The following is a 23,007-nucleotide window of genomic DNA, read 5'->3' as shown; positions in this document are numbered from 1 at the left end:
TTTAAAGAAAGATCCAGCAAACTGAAGTAAGATGTTAAGCTATAAATCAGCAAGATGCAAAAACAGTGCTAGCTTCAATTGACATTGTAAGAAACCCTTCAAGTACAAATATGGTGACCTTGTTGTAATAAAACTAACACAAATTGGACCAAAATTATAGCTGATGAATAAGAATGTAGGTCCCTACTGAGTTACAAAAGTTAAAACAAATTATAAATATGGAAATGGAAATGAGCGTTTGGCATCATTGGCCGGGAGGCCCCTTACAGGGCAGGTCCAGCCACTTTGGTGCAGGTCTTATTACATTTGACACCACATTGGGCGACCTGCGTGCCAGATGGGGATGGTTATGATGAAGACAACACAACACCCAGTCCCTGAGCACAGAAAATCCCTGACCCAGCCGGGAATAAACTCGGGCCCATAGGACAGCAATATGTCATGCTGACCACTCAGCTATCGGGGTATGGGTCGAGTAAAGTGGTTTTGTATGTTCTCAGAACAGAGTTTCTAACTGAGAATAATAAACAGTTCTACATGAAAGCCAAAAACGTTTTTGTGTTTCTGGCAATAGAGTGATAATACTGACACAAGACAATCTGCTGATGCATGAATTGTATCCTCAGCTGAGATATGCTGGTACCTGACTTTTCCGCTGTAATGTAACTACCAGTTTCAAGCAGTATCGTAGAATGTGATACACAAAATTAATGTACACCATGATACATAAGTACATTCCATATTCGTAGTTTCTCTCTTCAGTCTTGTACTGTCCTTAAGTTATGCATAAAGAATTCTCAATTTTTATTACTATTGAGAGCGTTCTCCTTCATTTAAAACTTAAATCTAGTAGCTGATTAAACAAACAATGACTGATAAAGAAATGATATATACGGTACTACATTGTTTACAAGTAAATTTCATATTCATCAAAAATTGTAGCCTTAATTTAAAAGGCAAAATTAATTTCATATTCCAATCAATGTTAAATAACAGAAATCATGTAGATGACAAATAAAACCTGATAGTAATGAAACAATTCATACTATTACAGAAAATGAGAAGTAAAGTAATAAATTAAAAAAAACATTAATTGTAGTGAAAAAACAAGAAGTGGAAAGTTCTATGGCCCAATAAATAGTGTAAAGCAGCACAAGCATTTTTTTATTTAACTTAAACAATGCCATATTGTAATATGGTGATTGTTAAATTTTCATAAATAGGCAACATAACTCACTGGCTGGCAGAAAATATTGTTCTGCACACCAAGAAGCACTTTGGTATATCAGTAAAGTGGTCTGAGTCTGTGGCAGACCTCTCAATATTTTGACGAGTCAGACGTGTGACAATTTAAGCTACTCTTTTTTGTATATATTTAGTATCTGCTGTAAGTTGTATCTGGTACTGAGCCACACATATAAGCAATATTCAAGGATGGTTCACATGAATATTTTGTAAATAATCCATCTTGTAGGCTGACTGTACTGCCTCAGTATACTACCAACAAACTTGCCTCTCCCATCTGCTTTACCTAAGGATAATACTGGGTGACCAGTCCACTTCATATACAAACAAATTGTTACATGCAAGTATTAGTATAAGTTGACTCATTTCAATTGTGACTCATGGATAAAGTTTCCTTAGGATACTATGTTATTGTGTCTTTTCAATAGCATAATTTTACTTTTCTGAACATTTAATAGTTGTTAATGTATGCAACACTTTAAAATATTATCAAGATCTGAGTGCATATTTGTGCAGCTTTTTTCAGTTAGTACTTCATTCTAGATGAACGCAGTTCTTTCTGCAGAAGTAAGGCTGTTTGCATTTTGAGGGATCTGCAGAAAGAACTGCAGTCCACCATCTAAAAACTGATCCTGACCTTATAATCCTACCTGCAGACAAGGATTACCTGACAGAAGGACTTGGCCAGATGTCAGATACATCCACCAACAAACCTTGCCACAATGACCCCATTCCAGAAATCAGTAGGATCTCCAGTCACTTCTCAAATCCTTAGGCCCACCCTAGAACCTCTCCCTGGAGCCCATCTCTCCACTCACCCCTATCACTTCCCGCACTCCTACCATCTACACCGAGAGAGATGATGCAGTAGCTAGTACACTGGACATGCACTCGGGAGGACGCCGGTTCAATTTTGCGTCTGACCATCCTGATTTATATTTTCTGTGATTTCCCTAAATCGCTTCAGGCAAATGCCAGGATGGTTTTTTTGAAAGGTCACAGCCAACTTCCTTTCCCATCCTTCCCTTATCCGATGATACCGATGACCTCACTGCTTGGTCTCTTCCCCTCAAATCAACCCACCCCAACCCCCTGCCACCCAGGACGCCCCTTTGAGGCTGGTTACTGTGGCCCCACTGAGAGAATCTCTGCTCTCATAGAACAACACCTTCAGCCTACTACCCCGAACCTACCCTCCTATATAAAAGATACCAACCATTTCCTCCACCAACTCCCCACAGTTCCTGTCCCTTTACCTCATGGTGCCCTGCCCATCACTATTGATGTCACCTTCCTTTACACTAACATCCTCAATGCCCATGGCCTTACCGTTATTGAACACTACTTTTCCCAGTGCGCAATGGATTCCAAACCAACAACCTTCTTGCTAGTCATTATGACAAACTATATCCTCACCCACAAGTACTTCTCCTTTGAAGCATTACCTACAGACAAATACGAGATACAGTTATGGGCACCTGCATGGCACCATCCTATGCCAACCTTTCCATGGACCATGTAGAGGAATCCTTCCTATAGACCCAGAATCCTAAACCCCTCACCTGGTTCAGATTTACTGATGACATCTTTGCAATCTGGATTGAGAGTGAGGACACCCTAACCATATTCCTCCAGAACCTCAACAGCTTCTTCCCCATTTGCTTCACCTGGTCCTGTTCAACCCAAAAAGCTACCTTCCCAGATGTTGACCTCCATCTCAAAGATGGTTACATCAGTACCTCTGTCCATATCAAACCTACTAACCACCACCAGCAACTGCACTTTGACAGTTGCCACCCATTCCACACCAAGAAGTCTCTTCCATAAAGCCTAGCCACCCATGGTTGTCGCATCTGCAGTGATGAGTGGTCCCTTTCAAAATATACTTACGGTCTCACTGAAGCCTTCACAGACCGTAACTACCCTCCCAACCCTGCACAAAAACAAGTCTCCCGTGCCTTACCTTTCCAGTCTCCCACCACTTCCCAAAGTCTCACTGTCCAGCTACAGAGGAGCAGCCCTTCTCGTAACTCAGTACCACCCAAGACTGGAACAGCTGAATTACATTCTCTGCCAGGGTTTCGACTACCTCTCCTTGTGCCCTGCATGTCCTGAAATGAGAAATGCCCTGCCCATTATCCTTCACACCCCTCCCACAAAGGTATTCTGCCCCCCCACTGAACCTACACAATATACTTGTCCATCCCTACACAACCCCTGCTCCCAACTTCTTACCTCATGACTCATATCCCTGTAATAGTCCTAGATGCAAGATCTGTGCCGTACATACTCTCACTACCACCACCACCACCACTACCACCTACTCCAGTCCAGTCACAAACATCACCTATCCCATCAATGGCAGGGCTACGTGTGAAATCGGTCATGTAATCTACAAGCTAAGCTGCAAACACTGTGCTACATTCTATGTGGTCACGACAACCAACAAGCTGTCTGTCCACATAAATAGCCACTGACAAACTTTACCCAAGAAACATGTGGACCACCCTGTTGCTGAGCGCGTTGCCCAACATAACAGCCTTCATTACAATGACTGCTTCACAGCCTCTGGCATATGGATCCTTCCCACCAACACCAGATTTTCTGAACTGCGCAGGTGGGAACTCTCCCTACAATATATCCCACTTTTCCATAACCTTTCTGGCCTCAACCTACGTTAGTCATTTTTCTCACCCATCCAGCCCCTTTCCTATTCCCATTCCAGCACTACACAGCCCTCGTTCCACCGGTGAACCCAGTCATTTTACTTCTCTCCTTTTCTGTCCCCCTTCCCATCCCCACCTCTCTCCTGCCACCCGTCTAACCTCACGATTGCACCAAACTGCCCTACTCTCTCTCTACTTCATCCTTGTGTGCTCCCCAGCAGCACTTCACTGTCCCCAAATCCTACCCTGCTATCTCTCCCTCTCCTGCCCCAGCCTCCTCCTTACCCCAACCCAGTTGCCACTCCCATCATACACTGCTGCTGTTGCTCGCAGTGTGGCTTCAGTTGCCAGAGGCTGCAGTCGTGTAGTGTAGTGTGTGTGTGTGTGTGTGTGTGTGTTTTCAACAAAGGCCTTGTTAGTCAAAAGCTTATTTGTGACAGTCTTTTTGTTGTGCCTACCTGCAACTCAGCCTCTCTGCTATATGGTGAGTGGCAACTTTCCTTTTCATAATATTGTGATAGATGATTTGTGCGATATTCATTGTTACATACATGAAGAAGCACTTTGGCATGTAGCACATGATGAAACTGGTGCTGCAATTAGTAAATTTTTTGAATTAATATGAACTACTACATCATCAGTTGCAACAGTTTTTGATGGAACTGAATGAAAAGTATTGAGACAGTACACAAGGTGATTGTTGTCAGCATTGAAAAACCCCTATAATTTAAGAGACATTAAGCCATAGATGTCAGGGAATATAAAAAGTGAATGACAATTGTTGAACACGTGACATGACTAAACAATGTACCTTGCCACATCTGCAGAGGCTGGGCTTCTCGATCCTACCCTCGCCAGTAGAGAGCACTGTTACACTTTGTTCCACTAGCCAGAATGATCTGGGGTCATATAAAGAATCTAATTTAAAGCAGCCCGCCAGAGACCCAAATTGACCTCATAGATCACACAGCCACTGCAGAGATACTACAAAGACAGAGGGTGTTTTCAAAAGCATGCATCAAGTGATGATTGAGGGATGCAATACTTGCATTTAAACAAATGGTGCAAATTATGAACATCTTTTGTAAAGGTAGAAGTTACAAAATTATTATCCTCACTGCTCACTGTAACTAATCAAAATCTGTTCTTATTTTGTGTTTATTTCCTTTTATTCCTTCATTTTTCATTTACAGACCTTATTTAGTAGAGAAAATACTGGTAGTGATGCACTTCGGAAGCTTATACTCATTTACTTGTGACACAATACGATAGGTACTTTGCAATGAGCCAGCAGAAACTGTGGGACTGGTAAATAAAATAATAAATCTTACCACAACATAAACCCATACTTGTCTAATGCAACATAAAAAACCACTGCCTGCCAGTCACAAGGCTCAAGCCCTGAGCCCCCTACACTAAAGTCATGCACATGGGCTCTGAGCCACAATGTGAATACTTGACTTAGGTTGGGATGATCAGATGCAATAGACCGACAGGTTCAACTATTGCACATACAGAAAGGTACGTCACCTGGAGACATCATATATCAAACATTTGTCATCCATTTTTGGGATATTTCCTGACATTTGCAGCTCTATATGTCTTGTCTTAAATTACTTGTCTTGGTATCATTTACGTTGCTTCAGAAGTTTTTTAAATGTTAATAAGAATTACCCTGTATATTATCACAAAGAGCATTGATTAAGTGAAGGGGCATGCATAGAATGATGTCTCTTGTGGACAAAAAACGCAAGCGGCATTTCACACAATCATTATTTTTGGAACCATATTGAATCCTACAAGAGATTTTCAATCTCCAGAAAGTCATAATATGCAAGCATAAAACACGTCAGATGAATTTACCACTGACTGACATCAAGAGTCAAAGGATTATATTTTTCATGCGTCTGTTCAATTACTGTGGCCCACCTGTGATCGTTCATGTTTGATGTCTTCCCCAACAACAGTGGCAATTCCAGCAGGATAATGATAATAACTGTCCAACTCACAAACCTAGAATCATGCTACAGTGATTTAAGGAGCATCATGAGCTGATGTTGATGTCTTAGCTTCCAAATTCACCTGATGTTAACCCAATGTAAACATGTAGGACACAACTGGGCCCAGGTCTATCCTACAAACTGCCAGACCTTAAATGTACAGGAATTGTGTGACCTGTGAATAGACGTCTGGTGCCAGATACCATGAGAAACCTAAGAAGAACTTGTTCAGTCCATGCTGTGCAGAATCACTACTGCACATCGCATCAATTGGAAGAAGTGGTCACTGCAAACTACTTCTGGAAAGTATAGTAACAACCAGTTGCAATTAGTGCTAACCAGCTTACTGATTTTCCTCTTACACTACTCTGCTGCTGTTTTTCTCAAACATTTGAAACTAAGCATCTGCTTATCTTTACACTGAGCACTAACAAGTGTCTATATACAGTTAAAGACTGTTTAACCCTTGAGTGGGAACACTGTGGTAAAAAGTATACAGCAGTGGTTTTTGTGCCTAATCGATGTCTTAATTCAAAGCGCCGCTGCGCAAATTATGCGCGTCCTCTACGTGCGGTGCTGTCTGCCAGCCATGCAGCAGCTGCACCACCTTAGCGGCCAGCCGCGTAGCGGTCATTAGACAGGGACACAGTGCTCATTCGAATGCTAACGTGTACACGTCTTGTTTGTCAACTTACTCTGTGACTTATATGTGTTGTGTCATTCTGAAATATATGTGTTAAACTTGACATTACAACAATTGGCGAAGAGGTAGAGGATTTTTCCTTTTCACCATTGACCCACAGGTTTCCATGGCTACTGTCGAGCAACTGTTGCAAAACTTCCTTGAACAGCAAACGCTTCTAACAGCAGCGATTCGCGATTCCGTCGCGGCGTCAAATGTGGGGTGTTTCTCATTGTTGGCTATATCTCCTTTGCCTCCTTACGATGAGATGGCGGAAGACTGGTCTGATTATGAAAAACGTCTTCGACAGCACTTCTTGGCATTTCATGTCATGGACGAACAACCATGTAAGTCTCTGTTCCTTTCCTGGATTTCACCTCAAATGTATCGGTTGTTGTCGCAATCGGCTCCTTTGAAGAATCCTGCATCTTTGTCCTTTGCTGAAATGTGCTCACTTCTGTCTGTCTATTTTCAAAAGCAAACGCATGTGGTAGCCTCTCGTGTTGCCTTCTATTGTTGTCAAAAACAGCCATATCAATCCTATTGCACTTGGGCTGCTGAACTTCGTGGCCTCAGTCAAAAGTGTCAATTTGTTACTGGCGTTCACAAAGAATCCTATGCCGATTCCATGGTATGGGATGCTATTATCCCGTCGGCGCCCAACAAAGAAGTTTGGCAACGTGCCCTTCAGTTGGCAAATCTGACTCTAGATGAAGTTCTCTCTTGCTTGGGTGTAAATAGAGGCGTGGGGTGATGTCGGGGAAATACAACCTCTGTGCGCTGTTACGACGCATGCGGCGCGTTCCCGCCAGCCGACTTGGCCGCAGTGCGCTCCCACACACAGCCTCGGCCTAACCGTAAACAACCCACTAAGAAACTGCAGAAAAACCCCCGGCAACTTCCTTCATGCCCACGGTGTTTTACGAAACATTCACACATTGGGCTGTGTGTCACAACTGCGAAAAGAAAGGTCATGTGTCTTCCGTTTGCAAATCCGACCGCATACATGATGTTCATGAACATGACGCTGATTCTGATTCTGTGTTGTCTGTCAGTTGCACTTCTTCCCTTTCAGGGAAGTTATTCCTCACTGTCGAAATCCTTGGTCGAGATGCTCACATGCAGGTGGATACCGGTTCTGCTGCCACTATAATTAATTCTCAGACATATCTTCAGTTGGGTTCTCCACTCCTGTCACCTGTCACTTGGCAATTACGGATGCACAATAAACAGAAGATTTCTCTCTTGGAGCAGTTTAATGCTGAGGTATCTTACAAATCCGTCGTTCGCACTGTTCCCACATTTGTGGTCGACCAGAGTAACGCAGAGAATCTTTTTGGTTTTGATGCCTTTCGTGTTTTTGGGTTTTCCATAGATGACTCTATCAATATCGTCTCTGATGCTATTCCTTATGCCCAATTGGATTCCTTGTCGACGACATTTTCGTCCCATTTTCTCCTGGGTTAGGCTGTGCAAATGACTTTGAAGCTCATATCATGCTCAAACCCACTGCTCGGCCTAAGTTTTTTCAGGCTCGGCCCAGTCCTGTGGCCCTTCGTGATCGGGTAAAACAGGAGCTGGATCATCTCACTACTTCAGGGATCTTGCTTTCTGTCACTTCCAGTGAGTGGTCCTCTCCTGTCATTGTCGTTGCTAAGACAAATGGTGATATTCGTCTCTGTGGCGATTTCAAAGCCACAGTAAATGCTCAATGCCTCATCGACACTTACCCTATGCCCCGTCCTGAAGAACTGTTCAGTAAACTTGCTAGAGGCCAGTATTTTTCTAAAATTTACTTGTCAGAAGCTTATCATCAACTTCCTCTTGACGCTGCTTCCCAGCAGTTTCTGGTCCTTAACACGCCTTTCGGCCTCTATCAATACCAACGCTTGCCGTTCGGGGTTGCCACGCCCCTGCTCTCTTTCAGCGATTCTTGGAACAATTATTGCTCCCTGTCCCTGGGTGCATCAATTACATGGACGACATTGTTGTCACTGGCTCCAACACTGAAGAACATCTTCCAAATCTCCGCACACTTTTTCATGTTTTACAGACTGCCGGTCTTACGTGTAATCTTCAGAAATTAAAATTTTTCAGGCATCTATCACGTACTTGGGGTTTCAACTCTCTCGGGATGGTAGTCGTTCGCTTCAGCAAACTATCGCTGCGATCGATGCCCTTCTCGCCCTATATCTGTTAAGGAACTGCAGGCCTTCTTGGGGAAAATAGCATACTATCACAAGTTTTTACTGTCTGTGGCTTCGGTGGCTCAGCCGTTGCATTGCCTGTTGCATAAAAATGTGCCTTTTCACTGGTCCGCATGCCTTTTCACTGGTCCGCGTCATGCGATGCAGCTTTCCAGAAATTGAAGACTATGCTGAAACAGGCCCCGTGCTGGGCTACTTATCGACCTGGCCAACATCTTGTTCTTGCCACAGACGGTTCTCAGTACGGGGTCGGTGCAGTCCTTGCGCACCGTTTTTCTGATGGTTCGGAACAACCCATTGCTTATGCCTCCAAAACGCTCACGGATGCCCAACAAAAGTATTCTCAAAGTGAAAAAGAAGCTTTGGCCATTATTTATGCTCTTCATAAGTTTGGTGTTTTTCTCTATCTCTCAAAATTTCATCTTGTTATGGATCACAAACCACTTGTTTCCTTGTTTCATCCATCAACGTCACTTCCCGACAAGGCTGCACACCGCCTCCACCGTTGGGCTCTTTACTTGTCTCGTTTCAATTATGAGATCATTTCTGGCCAACGGCTCAACATGCAAATGCTGATGCTCTGTCTCGCCTTCCCATGGGTCCTGATCTGGCATTCGATAGGGACGAACTTTTGTGTTTCCACCTGGATGTTGAAGAGCAGCGGGTTGTGGACGGGTTCCCCATCACTGGGGACAGGCTGGCGGCTGCTACGGTTTCTGACCCAACCCTCTCCCAGGTTTTACACTGTATTCAGAAAGGTTGGCCAAATCACTCGTCCGCTAAGACTTCTGATCCATTGCGGAACTACTACACTTTGCACTACCGCCTCACGGCTAGGGATGGTGTTATCCTCCTTTCTACTGACAATGCTGCCGCGTGTTGTGGTACCTGCGTCTTTGCGTGCTTTGGTCTTGTGCCTCCTTTACCAAGGACACTGGGGTGTGTCTCGCACAAAATCTCTGGCACACTGTCATGTGTACTGGCCTGGCATCGACTCTGAAATCCCGCACTTGGTCGCTGCCTGCTGCTCTTGTGCATCACAGTCCACCGCCCCGAAGTCATCTTTGTCACCGTGGCCTTCACCTGAGAAGCCCTGGGAGCGAATTGATGCTGACTTTGTGGGAACCTTTTTAGGTACTTATTGGCTCCTCGTAATTGACGCCTACTCTAACTTTCCTTGCATTGTTCGTTGCACATTGCCTACCACCGCGGCGACCACCAGTGCTCTCGCCCGCATTTTTTCTTTGGAAGGCCTCCCCTCTACTCTTGTTACTGATAATGGTCCGCAATTTGCCTCTTCCGAATTTGCAGATTTTTGTGCTCGTCACAGCATTATGCATGTCACGGCCCCGCCGTTCCATCCACAATCAAACAGTGAGGCTGAACAACTGGTCCGCACATTTAAGGCTAAGATGTGGAAACTTCTGACTTTTTCTGCTGCTGATGATGCACTTCTTCAGTTTCTGGCGTCTTACCATTTCACCCCCATGGGCGACCACAGCCCGGCTGAGCTCTTACATGGCCGACAGCCCCGCACGCTGCTTTATCTTCTGTGGCCTTCCACCTCACGGCCACGGGTGCCTTCACTTGGCCGGTTCACTGCCGACGACCTCGTCTGGGTATGGGGATATGGCAGGCGGCCAAAATGGAGCCCGGGCCGCATCTTACGACACCGTGGCAGACGCCTGTATGAAATACAGATTGACACGGGTGTTGCAGTGTGTCATTCGGACCAGCTTCGGCATCGTGTGCCGGCAACGCCTGTTCTGAATGCCGCTACACCACCTTCGGCTCTACCTGATGCTCGGGATCTTGTCATCTCTCAATACTCACAACACAGCCCTCTCACCGTCATCACAATGCCAGCACAAGAACGGACGCCACCAGGAGACGTGCCCATGCAAGAACCGGATGACCATCCTCTGTCAGAGCAAATCTACTAGCCTCCACCTCCAACGGACGCTGACACAGCGCCCATGTCTCCTGTCATATCAACTGGACTTGCCGCAACAGGCAGATTGGTGCATGGGGCCCCAGCAGATTCGACCCCTACGTCTCCTGTTATCTTGACCCGTTAGCATCGGGGACACTTCCGTCCGTACGGGAAGCCTCCTCCCCGAGACTTTATGGCGAGTCAAACAACGCCTTTGGAAGTTAGCCCTCTCCACGACACATCCATCAGGACCAGTGCAACAATTTCAAAGGGGGGGAAAGTGTTGTGACTCGCCGATCATTCAAAGTGCCGCCGTGCAATTACGCGTGTCCTCTACATGCGGCGCTGTCTGCCAGCCATGCAGCAGCTGCGCCACCTAAGCGGCCAGCCGAGCAGCAGCCGCTAGACTGGGACTCAGTGCTCATTCGAATGCTAACGTGTACACATGTCTTGCTTATCAACTTACTCTATGACTTATATGTGTTGTGTCGTTCTGAAATATATGTGTTAAACTTGACGTTACAACAGAGACACACCAATTCTTGCACAAAAGAGGTACTATAGTAACGTCAAGACATGAAATAATGGCTGTGTTTGAGATCCTTTTTTTGACTACTACAAGATTAAGTCCATCTTGTTCATGTACTGGGACTCTGAGAGACGAATGGAACAGGAAAGCAACAACTTAGAGTTGCATGAGATACAAAGGGTTTCTGTTTCTTCTATGTTGTATGAAGTTTGATGACATGGAAATGAAGAATGACAGGAGAAAAACTGATAAGTTGGCTGCAATTCGTACAATATTGGATGCTTTTTTTGCTAAGTGCCAAATTTCTTACGGCCTGAGCGAATTCACCACAGTAGATGAAATGCTTCACCCTTTCAGAGCCCACTGTATATGGCTTCAGTACGTACCCAACAAACAAGATATATGTGAGATAAAAGTGTATGCACTATGTGATGCAAAAACATTTCATTGCAATAATCTGGAGGTTTACAGCGACATGTTACCAGAAGAGTAATATTGGGTATCTACTGCTCCAGGGGATGTAGTGAAAAGATCTGTGGTGCCTACAAAATGTTCTAACAGGAATCTTACAATTGACAATTGGTACGCAAGCTACTTCCTTTCTGAAGCATCAAGCATGAGGTTCTGCTGTGGTTGCCAGTAGCCGCACAACATTCAGCGTACTGAAGCTAATGTGCCATTTTTCGTACAAATTCCATTTAATTAAGATGAAAGAAAAAATGTGGGCAAACATTACTGTTACTATAATGTAAAATAAAGCTAAAAATTGTTCCTTTTGAACAATTCTATCTATTTTAAAGAAGAATTCTTATTTATAAATGAGTGAAGTAAGGAAATAAATACATTTTTTTAATTAAACCAAATATTTCCTTCCATTAAACGAGTGGATCTGTAAACGGTCATTATGAAATTGTAACTTAATTAAAAATTAAACTATTAGCCTGTAATATTCATTTTTTCCACAAACTATTAGCTTGTAATATTCACTTTTTCCACATAATTATAATGTATTACGCAAAATTCCATGGAACACATTTCTAACAAATTCAATGTGGATACACAACCATTGTTACTTTTACATCTGAACCAGTTACTAGTACCACCTGTGTTTCCCAACTACTCATTACTTACCAGTGGATGTTTTGATAAAATGTGCTCCTGCCATCATTGCAACAAGGGATGCCCGATATATATTAGTCAATGTTCCCAGCTCCCCTACAGCCAGTATAACCTTGAAATGGGCTCTGCCACATGCTTCAGCCATCATTCTAATCTCTCGATACAGAGCTTTCCACCGTTGAGAAAGCACTAGAGACCGATCCACAACAACATCTATTTCTGTGGCACCAGATGATACAGCATACTTGATTTCTGCAAGACGGGTTTCCAATGGATACTGCCCACTCGGGAAACCAGTAGCAACTGAAAAAAAGATAAATACAATACACTAGTTTGATTATAATACGTATACAGGAAAGAATCTACATAATGTGTTATTAATTTCTAAGAGCACTTCCAGCTCTCTAAACATCCACTACATACATAATCATATCCCAGTTGTACTGGGAGGATCTTTATATAACTAATCAACTCTCCAATTTCAATTTCCATCACTTCCATTATTTCTAGTAACCTTTGTTTGAAACACTGTCCTGTATGACAAGACTATCCGATTTTTTCTCTCCATGTCATTTGTCATCCTCTCTTTCTTCTTTATACTGTAACATACATTAGATCCATTTTGGTGACTTGCCTTCCTCCCTTCTTATTATGTACCAGTGCAAGCGCCTTAGTCTCATCTTTCAGTTATAATTTTTCATGTTTCTATTGTATATTATTTCTTTAGTCATAATTCTTTGATATCTTGACTAGCTCATCTAAGATAATAAAAAAAATGCACAAAATTTTTCACTCTTTGTCACAGTCTATTAATTCTGATTTTGATTATGCATTTTGGCTAACTGCCATCATTGGCTCAGACACTGTAAAACATCAATGCAATGTATATCACCAAGTACTACATACTCGTATCAAGTGTAGGCGCATACTACGGTACACATACACTTTGTATGAGTACGTACTATTTAACATTATAATTTGGCTACATACATTACAGTGATGTTTTGAAGTATTCAATCCAATGATGGCAGTTAGCTGAAACACATAAGCGAAGTCAGAAATAATGAAGTGTGACCAAGACTGAAAACTTTGTGTGTTTGTGCATGGTTATGGCCACTGACCTACATAAAGAGATCCTGTCTGCCATAACAACACTGGAAATTCCTTGATAGATAACACAGGGCATTCATAAAGTACGAGAACACTTTCAATTATTTATTGCACAAGGACTAAGCACTGTCATATATATTGCATTTTGAACAGACACTGAAATTTTTTTTTACAAACATTCGATATGCAAACCATGAGCGACCCGGTGGACATCAATATGGTAATCGAATTCTTGCCATACCCGTCCTAGCATAGCATTGTTGACTGTGGCAATCACTTCCCATATTTTTTCCTGGAGCTCTGCTATATCATGTGGTAGAGGCAGTACATACACCAGATCTTTAACGTGTCCCCACAGAGGAAAGTTACATGAAGTGAGATCTGGTGATCAGGGAGGCCATTTCACAAAAAAGCTGTCCCCTTCTGTAGTATGGCCGATCCATTGACACAGCAGTTCCATGTTCAGGTACCCATGAACTTAACGATGAAAGTGGGGTGGAGCACCATCCTGCTGAAAGATGAACGGCAACTCCAATTGCATTTGAGCCATCAGCTATTGCTGCAACATATCCAAGTAGGAATATCCTGTGGCAGTGCTCTCGGCAAAGAAGAATGGCCTGTACAGTTTTCAATGTGACAAGGCACAAAAAAAAAAAAAACATTACCTTTGGGGAATCATGCTCAAATTCAATGCATTCGTGTGGATGCTTTGTACCCCAGATTTGACAATTATGCGTGTTCACTTTTCCATTAGTGTGAAAAGTGGCTTTGTCACTAAAAATTAAGCAATCAACAATGCCATCCCCATCCTCATTCAATTGTTGCAACTGCATACAAAACTCATAATGCTTGTCTTCGTCATCGTCATTGAGCTTCTGCACTAGCTCCAATTTGAATGGTTTCATAGACAGCTTCTGTTGCAGGATTTTTCACACTGTCCATGGAGCTATTTCAAGTTCACAGGATGCATGAAACACCAATTTATTTGGACTCCTTATGAATGTGTCTCGTACGCGCTCCACATTCATTTCATTCACACTGGGACGTCCGCCTCTCTTTGCCAGGCACAAGCAACCCATCTCAACAAATTTGTTGTGAGTGGAAAATGGCCTTCCCTGTTGGTGGCTTCTTACCACACTTGGTTCTAAACATCCGTTGAACAGCTGTAGCAAACTTATTTTTGTGAACTCCGACACACAGAAAGCTCACTCCGCAACTGAACTCGCCACGTCTGTGAGTAGCACTGACTATTGAGAAATTACCAATCTACGTGTGGGGGGGGGGGGGGGGGGGGGGGACTTTCAGAGTTTCTCTTCAAAATGACATCTGTATGATTTCTGTACAATGTTTGGTTCTTGTGAAATAAATAATTGAGAGTATTCCTGGACTTTATGTACACCCTGTACATAAAAATAAAGGAAAGGCCACCACTCACCTGCATCTGATTGATGTGTGGTGTACATATAAGTCGGCTGAAGGGTGGGTGGCTGCCTTTCCTTTATTTTACATATTATCTAAGATAATCCATTTTAAAGCATATTTTTCATGTTTGTTGTAGTTCATTCACTAACAATTTCCTACATGTTGTATGTACAAAATAGCTTTACAATTTTTTCTGAATATACTAAATTTTATATTGTTCTTTATTTTGCTTAACCTCAGAGGGGAATTACTTTACTGTACTATGAAAACAAAAAGTTATTCTTAAATACAATTCAATTAATAGAAAACAACCATTTGTGTGTCAGTGTCACTGATAGCACAGAGTATTTTTCTCACAATATTTGCATCAATCTTTGGCTCTACAAATTTTACGCTATTTCCTGTTCAATGGCAAAAAAATCAGTTACACAAGAACTATGACACACATAACCACAATATGAAACACAAAACTAATAACCATATTTCTTTGGCTTTCTTGTCTTTTGTTGAGAATAATGTTCTACATTTAGGCAATGACAAATTGTATAATGGCAAAAGGTGGGAAATTTGGAAAATAATGCAAGTTCAAAAGTAAATTAAATATATGCCTCACTATGCACTACTCCTAAACTTATTTGATTATCTAAATTTGTTGATTTTGAATAACAGGTAGAACTATGGTAGCTCACGAACCATGGACTTATTGAGGGGGGGTGGCTTGCATCCCGTAACAATATCTACACTGATAAGCCAAAAAATTATCACCACTTGCTTAATAGCTTGTCTGTCCATCTTGATAGGTTTGTGGAAGTATATGGTATTTGGTGCCTACATACAGATCATGCAATTCACATAAATAATGGGCAACTGATTTGCGAATGCAGTAATTGTACCTGATAGTGACCAAGATGGGTTCCATACGATTTACATCAGGCCAATTTTGACACTGAGATATGAATGTGAGTTCATTATAATGCTCCTCAAACCACTGAAATATGGTTCTGGCTCAAAGATATGGACAATTATACTGTTGAAAGATGAAATCACCACTGGGGAAGAAATCGTTATGAAGGGATGCAGGTGGTTCTAAGCTATCAGCATGTCTTTGATTACTACTGTAGTGCTTTGAGAATTTCTGTGTGAATTCTAGAACCACTCGGCCTTCTACTGTCTCATACACCAAATATTTTAGTTGTGAGTGGGAGAAAGGAACCCTATTTACTGTGCATCACCTGTCTGTGTGTGCAGGTTTGAAGTTTATCATGAGACGACTGTAGATGAGGCGATCCAACGGCACTGGCAAGCGTTTGCCACTCACGCCACAGAAGCCGTAGTGAAAGAACGACTCGGAAAGGATAAGGATAAGACCGGTATTGAGATTCAGGATGGTTTTTTAAGCCAACTTTCTCTTATGTGTAAATGAACTTTGTTTCTAACCTTTGGATATGCAAAGAGACTTACTTGACAGTGTTTATGTGGAGAGTAAGATTTGTAAAAGTTTTGATGTTTGAATATACATTGTAAAGTCAAGCAAAAGAAACTGCATATGTCTGCTTTTTTTTTATAAGTAGAAAGAGTTTTGACAAATTTCTGTTCCTAGCAAATATACTTCAGGGAAGAAGAGAAAAGGAGCGGCAGCACGCTAACCAGCAAGGAAAGTCAGCTGAAAATCTCAAGTAAGTTGTATTGTTAAAGAAGTGGGAGTTTACAAACATACTTCAACACTTTAAGTCATTCAAAGCATTAGACTACCACAAGTCCCATTTAAGTGCAGGAGATTGTCTCCCATAGCACAAAACTGCTCCCACCAGCCTGCATCCATGACACACTGCACATTTCGAGCCACTGTTCAACTCAATGACTACATTTGTGGGGCCAACTATCAACCTAGTGTAGCAAAAATGTGATTCACCTGAAGAGCTGACATGTTTCCATTGATCAACAGTCGAATCCTGATGGTCCCATGCCCACTGCAAACTTAATTGATGATGTCATTGGGTCAGCATGTGGAGACATAGTGATAGTCTACTGCAGGGCCCCATGTTTAGCAATGTATGATGAACGATGTTGTGCATGCACCAACTTTGTGCTCTTTAGGCAGAGGTGTCACAGATCACCATCTATCCTGCTTTACAGAGCAGACGAGCCTCCAAACCCCACATTCTATGAAGAGTCGTGGACATCTAACCATTTCCCACCTAGTAGTAGTTTTACTGTTGTTTTACCTCTTTCTGTAGATACTCATGACAATAGCACATGAATATGCAACCAGCTGTGCCATTTCCAAGATACTCGTTCACAGGCTCTGCGTAATAATAATCTGCCATTTCTCAAAGTCATTTATCTCACTGGATTTCCCCAGTCGCAGCCCATATCTTCACCAGGGTAAATCCCCGTCTGAGTCTGATCCACTTCCATACTTTTGTTACTGTGTCACGTTCCTCCAACGCCACCAGGCAGGATCCAATGTCATCGTGGGCAGTAGACACAATGATTTAGTTCATCAGCATAGCTAAAACCACAATGAAAAGGTGTTTTCAGAAAGGCGAGACAAAACTGTGGCTCATGAAGAGGGGAAGCAGCTTTTTCAGTGGCTGCAGGGCCAGTAGTCTGTATGGCTGGCTGATTCAGCCTTGCAACTTTAACAAACATGGCCTTGCTATGATAGCACTGTAAATGGATGAAATCAAGAGAAAATTACAGTTATTATTTTTCCTGAGGACATGCAGCTCTACTGTATGGCTTAATGATGATGGTGACCTCTTGGGTAAAATATTCCAGACAAAATTGCCCCCATTCAGATCTCTGGGCAGGGATTACTCTAGAGGATTACATCTGCAAAAACAAAACTAGCATACTAAGAGAAGTAGGAATGTGAAATCCCTTAATTGGGTACATAAGATAATAAGTTTAAAATGGAAAATGAATAGGCTGAAGTTAGATACAGTAGGAGTTAGTGGATTGTGGTGGCAGGAAGAACATGGTTTGTGGTCAGATCAGTACCTGGTTATCAATAATGCATGAAGAGACCCAATAAGAAAGCAGAAATGTGGGTGTGCTACTAAGGATAGCATACTGAACATCCTGTGAGACATATATGAAGCCAACACTTACCACAGCAGTACAAGTTTATATGCCAACTAGCTCTGCAGATCAGGAGGAGGTTGAAAATGTATAATGAGACAAAGAAAGCTATTCTGATACTTAAGGGGGATGAAGACATGGACCATCTCCATGGTGAACAAATTTCCCCAAAGGGGACAGACTGTTGTAAGCCTATACAGTGAGCAAGCATAATTAAACAGCGTGCACCTCCACAGTTGGCCTAATGAGGCTGGCTCACAGTGGCACAGATGGCACAGCAATCACTGTGTCATCGCAAACAGCCATGGGCTCCCATCCACCTTAATGTTTTCGTGACTATGGAGCACTTCACTGTTAGACTGGGCATTAGTGTAACCCCTGATTTCAGGTGTTGTTACTTTTTACAATAGCATTCAATGTGTGTCTATTTTTCTGCGTGGAAGCGAATTAAAAGTTGCATGGTGGGAATTCTCATATTATGTTATGCAACATTACAACACCTCTGATGAGTGTTTGAAAAATGATTTGCTAGAGTTGAACAATCCCTCATTAGATAAATGTTTAAGCAGCAGTTTAGGTACAGATTGTGGGAATGGGATTTATCTATGGATATGGATGCTTTTCTGAAATTATTTAAATAAATAGAGCAGAATCTACAGGGAGAGGAAAAAAAATACAAACAACATCAGGGAGCACTAAATACAGGTATGCACAGCAGGGGAATACTGAAGAAAACTGGGATGTATAAACTAAAATGAAAGAGGAAAAACATGAAGTGAACATGATGAATACACTTGAGTAACAGGAAAATAAGAAAATCATCAGGCTGTTTTAAAGAGAGCTGTGGAAGACAATTTGGGACTCGAGGAAGTAAAAATGCAGAAGAAATTTACTGTGTGGTTACAGGATGGTTCTGCGGGATGTATATATTTACTTTCACGTCTGTTATTGTTACACACAAAAAATGATGGCTTATGGGTGATACTGGTTTGCACACCCACACAAAAAAAAGTGGACCATTGTTTACAAAACAGCAGAAAAATAAGACCATTTGGCAATAACAGCGTAAAAACTAGACCAGGACACGGTGTCAGAGAGACAAAGTGGGTCATTGATTCAATAAATGACACTCACTCTGTATTCATCTCTGCCCCATGTGCTAAGGATTGTTTATTTTATGACATATTATGGACCTGACTCAATGTTTGAATCACAGCGACAGCACATGGATGCCAATAAATATTTGGAACAGAGGCTATAAAATGTCTAAGAACATGCTTATATGGGCTCTCTACTTACCATTCAGGATAACTAAGAATGATATGGGCTCTCTACTTACCATTCAGGATAACTAAGAATGGAAGACTAATTTTACCACCAAGTTTTTTATTTTCTAAAACCACTCATATTTGTCTTTTACAGCTTGAAATTATAGCTTCACACATTTACATTTTGGTTGTTGTTGTTGTGGTCTTCAGTCCTGAGACTGGTTTGATGCAGCTCTCCATGCTACTCTCTCCTGTGCAAGCTTCTTCATCTCCCAGTACCTACTGCAGCCTACATCCTTCTGAATCTGCTTAGTGTATTCATCTCTTGGTCTCCCTCTACGATTTTTACCCTCCACACTGCCCTCCAGTACTAAATTGGTGATCCCTTGGTGCCTCAGAACATGTCCTACCAACCGATCCCTTCTTCTGGTCAAGTTGTGCCACAAATTCCTCTTCTCCTGAATTCTATTCAGTATCTCCTCATTAGTTATGTGATCTACCCATCTAATATTCAGCATTCTACATTTTCATATGATGATTAAAGCCACAGAATTACCTCCTACGAACATATGGAGTCATGTGTTCAAAGAGACTACTCTCACATCTGTTCTTCATGGCATAATGGATAGAAGAGTGGAATGGTAACCTACAGGTGCAGAGTTCAGACCTACTTGTTTCCACTTTTTTATCATTTGTTCAAACTGACTAGAAAGAAATGATGGCAATATTTCAGGCAATGTTTAGGCAAATTATGAAATCGAGTGTGAGACAAATGAATTAGCTGTTCTTACTACATATTGGTTTTGCTATCATTCACATAGTTTTCTTCAAGTAGCTCGAGTCACGAATTTTCTTCAAGTAGCTAAAGTCATGAAAGATATGGTGTCTTACAGCAGAGAAAATATCCAACCATAAAAACAACATTTGGAGAGTTACACTTGAAAGACAGATGGAATAACAAACCATTATCAATTCAATGTAAGAAACGCTATAAATTAGTACAGCTACATCTAACACTTACTATCCCTAAATGTTTAAAGCAGTGGTTACAATTCTCCAATACTTTAATGATAGAACACTTCAACTAAGATTGAACAAGTAAGGATGTCGTGAGTATTTCTGCACCTACATACAGTACTTAAAGCTATTATGGATGGGCAATATTATCAAATTAGTAACACAACATTACTGGATCACCTAATTGTCATAAAATATTAGTGTAAAATATTGAGTCTGTTACAGGCTACTAGAAAACAGTATGCCCACTGTTAAAAGATCTCAGAGACGTTAGAACTCAGACGTTCACATCTCAAGTAGTGACATAAGTGCAATCAATGTGTTTTAAGCTCAGTAATTCATTGCATGCAAATCACATGTTGTGGTAAAGACCAAAAATAGTGAAACTCATGATCTGCTGTATCTTCTACTTGCTGCCCAAGTCAACCAATATGTTGCATCACAATGCTCGATTATATACAAACAAATATTATCCGTCATATGTGCTGAACTATTATTTCTGTTTCCATTACCATGCTTGTGCATGATACAGTACAATGTTAACACTGTGAAATGCAATTCCACAAACTTTTCTATGGTAAAAGGTCTTTAATTCCTTCAGGGGATTTACAATATTATTGCGGTTTTTGTCATATGTAGTCCTACAATTATTTACAAATAGATTAAAAGCAGACTAACACTGCAAAATGGAACAATGAGAAGGGGACACCTACAAATTGGTGACAATGAGGTGAGATGCAGTCTTGTGATGGACCATCATGGCAACAATAGTACTGGACACTGAGCAATGGAAGAAGTTATGGGAGGCATTTGAACAGTAGCAGAACTCTTACTGCGTAACAAAGAAACATAGATAAACAAATGGATGCACAACTGGATGTTGTTACCATGCTCTGGGTTCAACTCAAACTGCTGATATCTGCTTAACTGTAATATGCTCATGGTGCTGACTGCAGATGGATGATTGTAACTGAAGTGTTGTCAAATGAGTTTATGGCTTTTGTCAGATATAGCATATTGAACTAATGTTGATTTATCTCTCATCATGCTGATGATATCAAAGGCATTTAAAGAAATTTTTTTTCGACCACATGGTCTGTCCTCCAAAGTAAGCCTAGCTGCAGCTGTGTGGGACGCAGGAGACATCAGCAGTACACAGACAGATTGACTTACCATCCATGTGTATCACATACCTGGCACATTCGTGAGTTTTTGCGTATCCTGCATTCAAACAACAACTATTAAGTGGCAGTAACATGTATTGTTTAAAGCTATACAAATTGACATCAAGAATGACTTTGGGAATGGACATTGCCTGTGTATTGGGAACTGTGGATTAAATATCAACCTATTTGATGGGTGGAACCTTAGAATGTCAAAAGTCTATCACTGGACTTGGTCTCTGGACCCAATAAATACATGATATTCAGGAAAAACCAACAACCACCTGACATTCATTACATATATGTCTGCTGTAACTATTTCCAGTACACCTGATTTTTTTCCTTTTACTTAAGAATTCAACAGGACATGTTATGTAACAGTGGGTCAGCCTTGGACCAAATTCGAAGAACTAGCAATCTCTTCTTTCCATCTTAGTTCCATCTGAAACAGCAAATCAGCCAGATGGACTTTATATCTAAGACTCTGACACATCTGAAATAGCCACTAATAACTGGCATTTAGCAAATTTACTGTACAGTTATCAATTATTGTTTCAAATTCAATAAAGTTTCTTAAGAACTAGGTAACAAATTTTTATTCAGGGGTAAACAAAGATGATGCACAGATGAACATAAATGCAAAACAAAATCATCCATGTCATATGTGGGATCTGAAACCATGACATGTGAAAAACCATGTTGTTGTGGCCTAAGTGGTCTCCACAGGCTGGAGCCACATAGGCTTAGAGGCAGACTTTAAGTGGCAAGTCTGTCACCACTGCTGCCCCTTTTGACAGCAACATGTTTACTTCCTTCCCAGGCATCAGCATAAGAGCAGTGAGCAGAAATAATATCGTGGACCATCAGTTGCAATGTCTTACTGGGAGCATTCAGTTCAAGGCTGAGTCATTGCTCTGACTGAAGAATGCAAGCTTTTGATTAAAGATGCTGGGAGAAGGTACGACATGCAATCCACTATCACAAACAGATGGTGGAAGAATGATCTTAAAAAAGGAACATCAGCAGAATTCCTGGCTCACACAGAGTTTGTATGTAAGAGCCAACAACTTCCCTTCCTAAACGCAAAGCAGTTGTGGCAAGAGACAAACTTCCATGGTTCCAGTAACACAGTTTGCCAAAGGCTGAGGAAAGCTGGACTGCATGCACAAATATTGCTGTAAAATAGAAACTCAGTGAGGAAAATACGTTCTGTCAGTTGCCATTTTCAGAGCTCCATCTGAATGCGGTATGGGAAAACATAATTTTCACAGATGGGAAGGTGCTTTCCATGAGCAACGACAGTTCAAAGTTTACCAGCATCAAGGACAAGACATTGTGAAGAATGTGTAGTGACATCAAGAGGATGTGGCTGACTATCTATTTACTACTGGCGTTGGATTTCTGCAAGAGGAGCAGGAATTCCTCATAGAACTGTGGGAACCCTTGACGGCATGCAGTGCAGCCACATACTGAAAAACATGATGCTGCCTTTAGTGTGAATGCTATTTAGTGAAGGAGAATTCACACTACACTAAGACCATTGACATGTGCATAAGTCCACA

General features: G+C 41.7%; 1 protein-coding gene across 1 annotated transcript in view; it reads right to left on the bottom strand.

Moving 5' to 3' along the window:
• LOC126284368 (deoxyribose-phosphate aldolase) overlaps positions 1-23,007 on the bottom strand; it is a 165,760-nt gene that overhangs the window by 57,369 nt on the left and 85,384 nt on the right. Inside the window, exon 4 of the mRNA XM_049983239.1 lies at positions 12,394-12,684. Coding sequence (XP_049839196.1) covers positions 12,394-12,684 — 291 coding nt within the window. The remainder of the gene's footprint in view (positions 1-12,393; positions 12,685-23,007) is intronic.

The sequence above is a fragment of the Schistocerca gregaria genome, chromosome 8, assembly GCF_023897955.1.
Source record: "Schistocerca gregaria isolate iqSchGreg1 chromosome 8, iqSchGreg1.2, whole genome shotgun sequence".
In the NCBI taxonomy this organism is placed as follows: domain Eukaryota; kingdom Metazoa; phylum Arthropoda; class Insecta; order Orthoptera; family Acrididae; genus Schistocerca; species Schistocerca gregaria.
The sequence above is the reverse complement of the archived record's forward strand: the minus strand, read 5'-3'. Positions and strand labels throughout refer to the sequence as shown.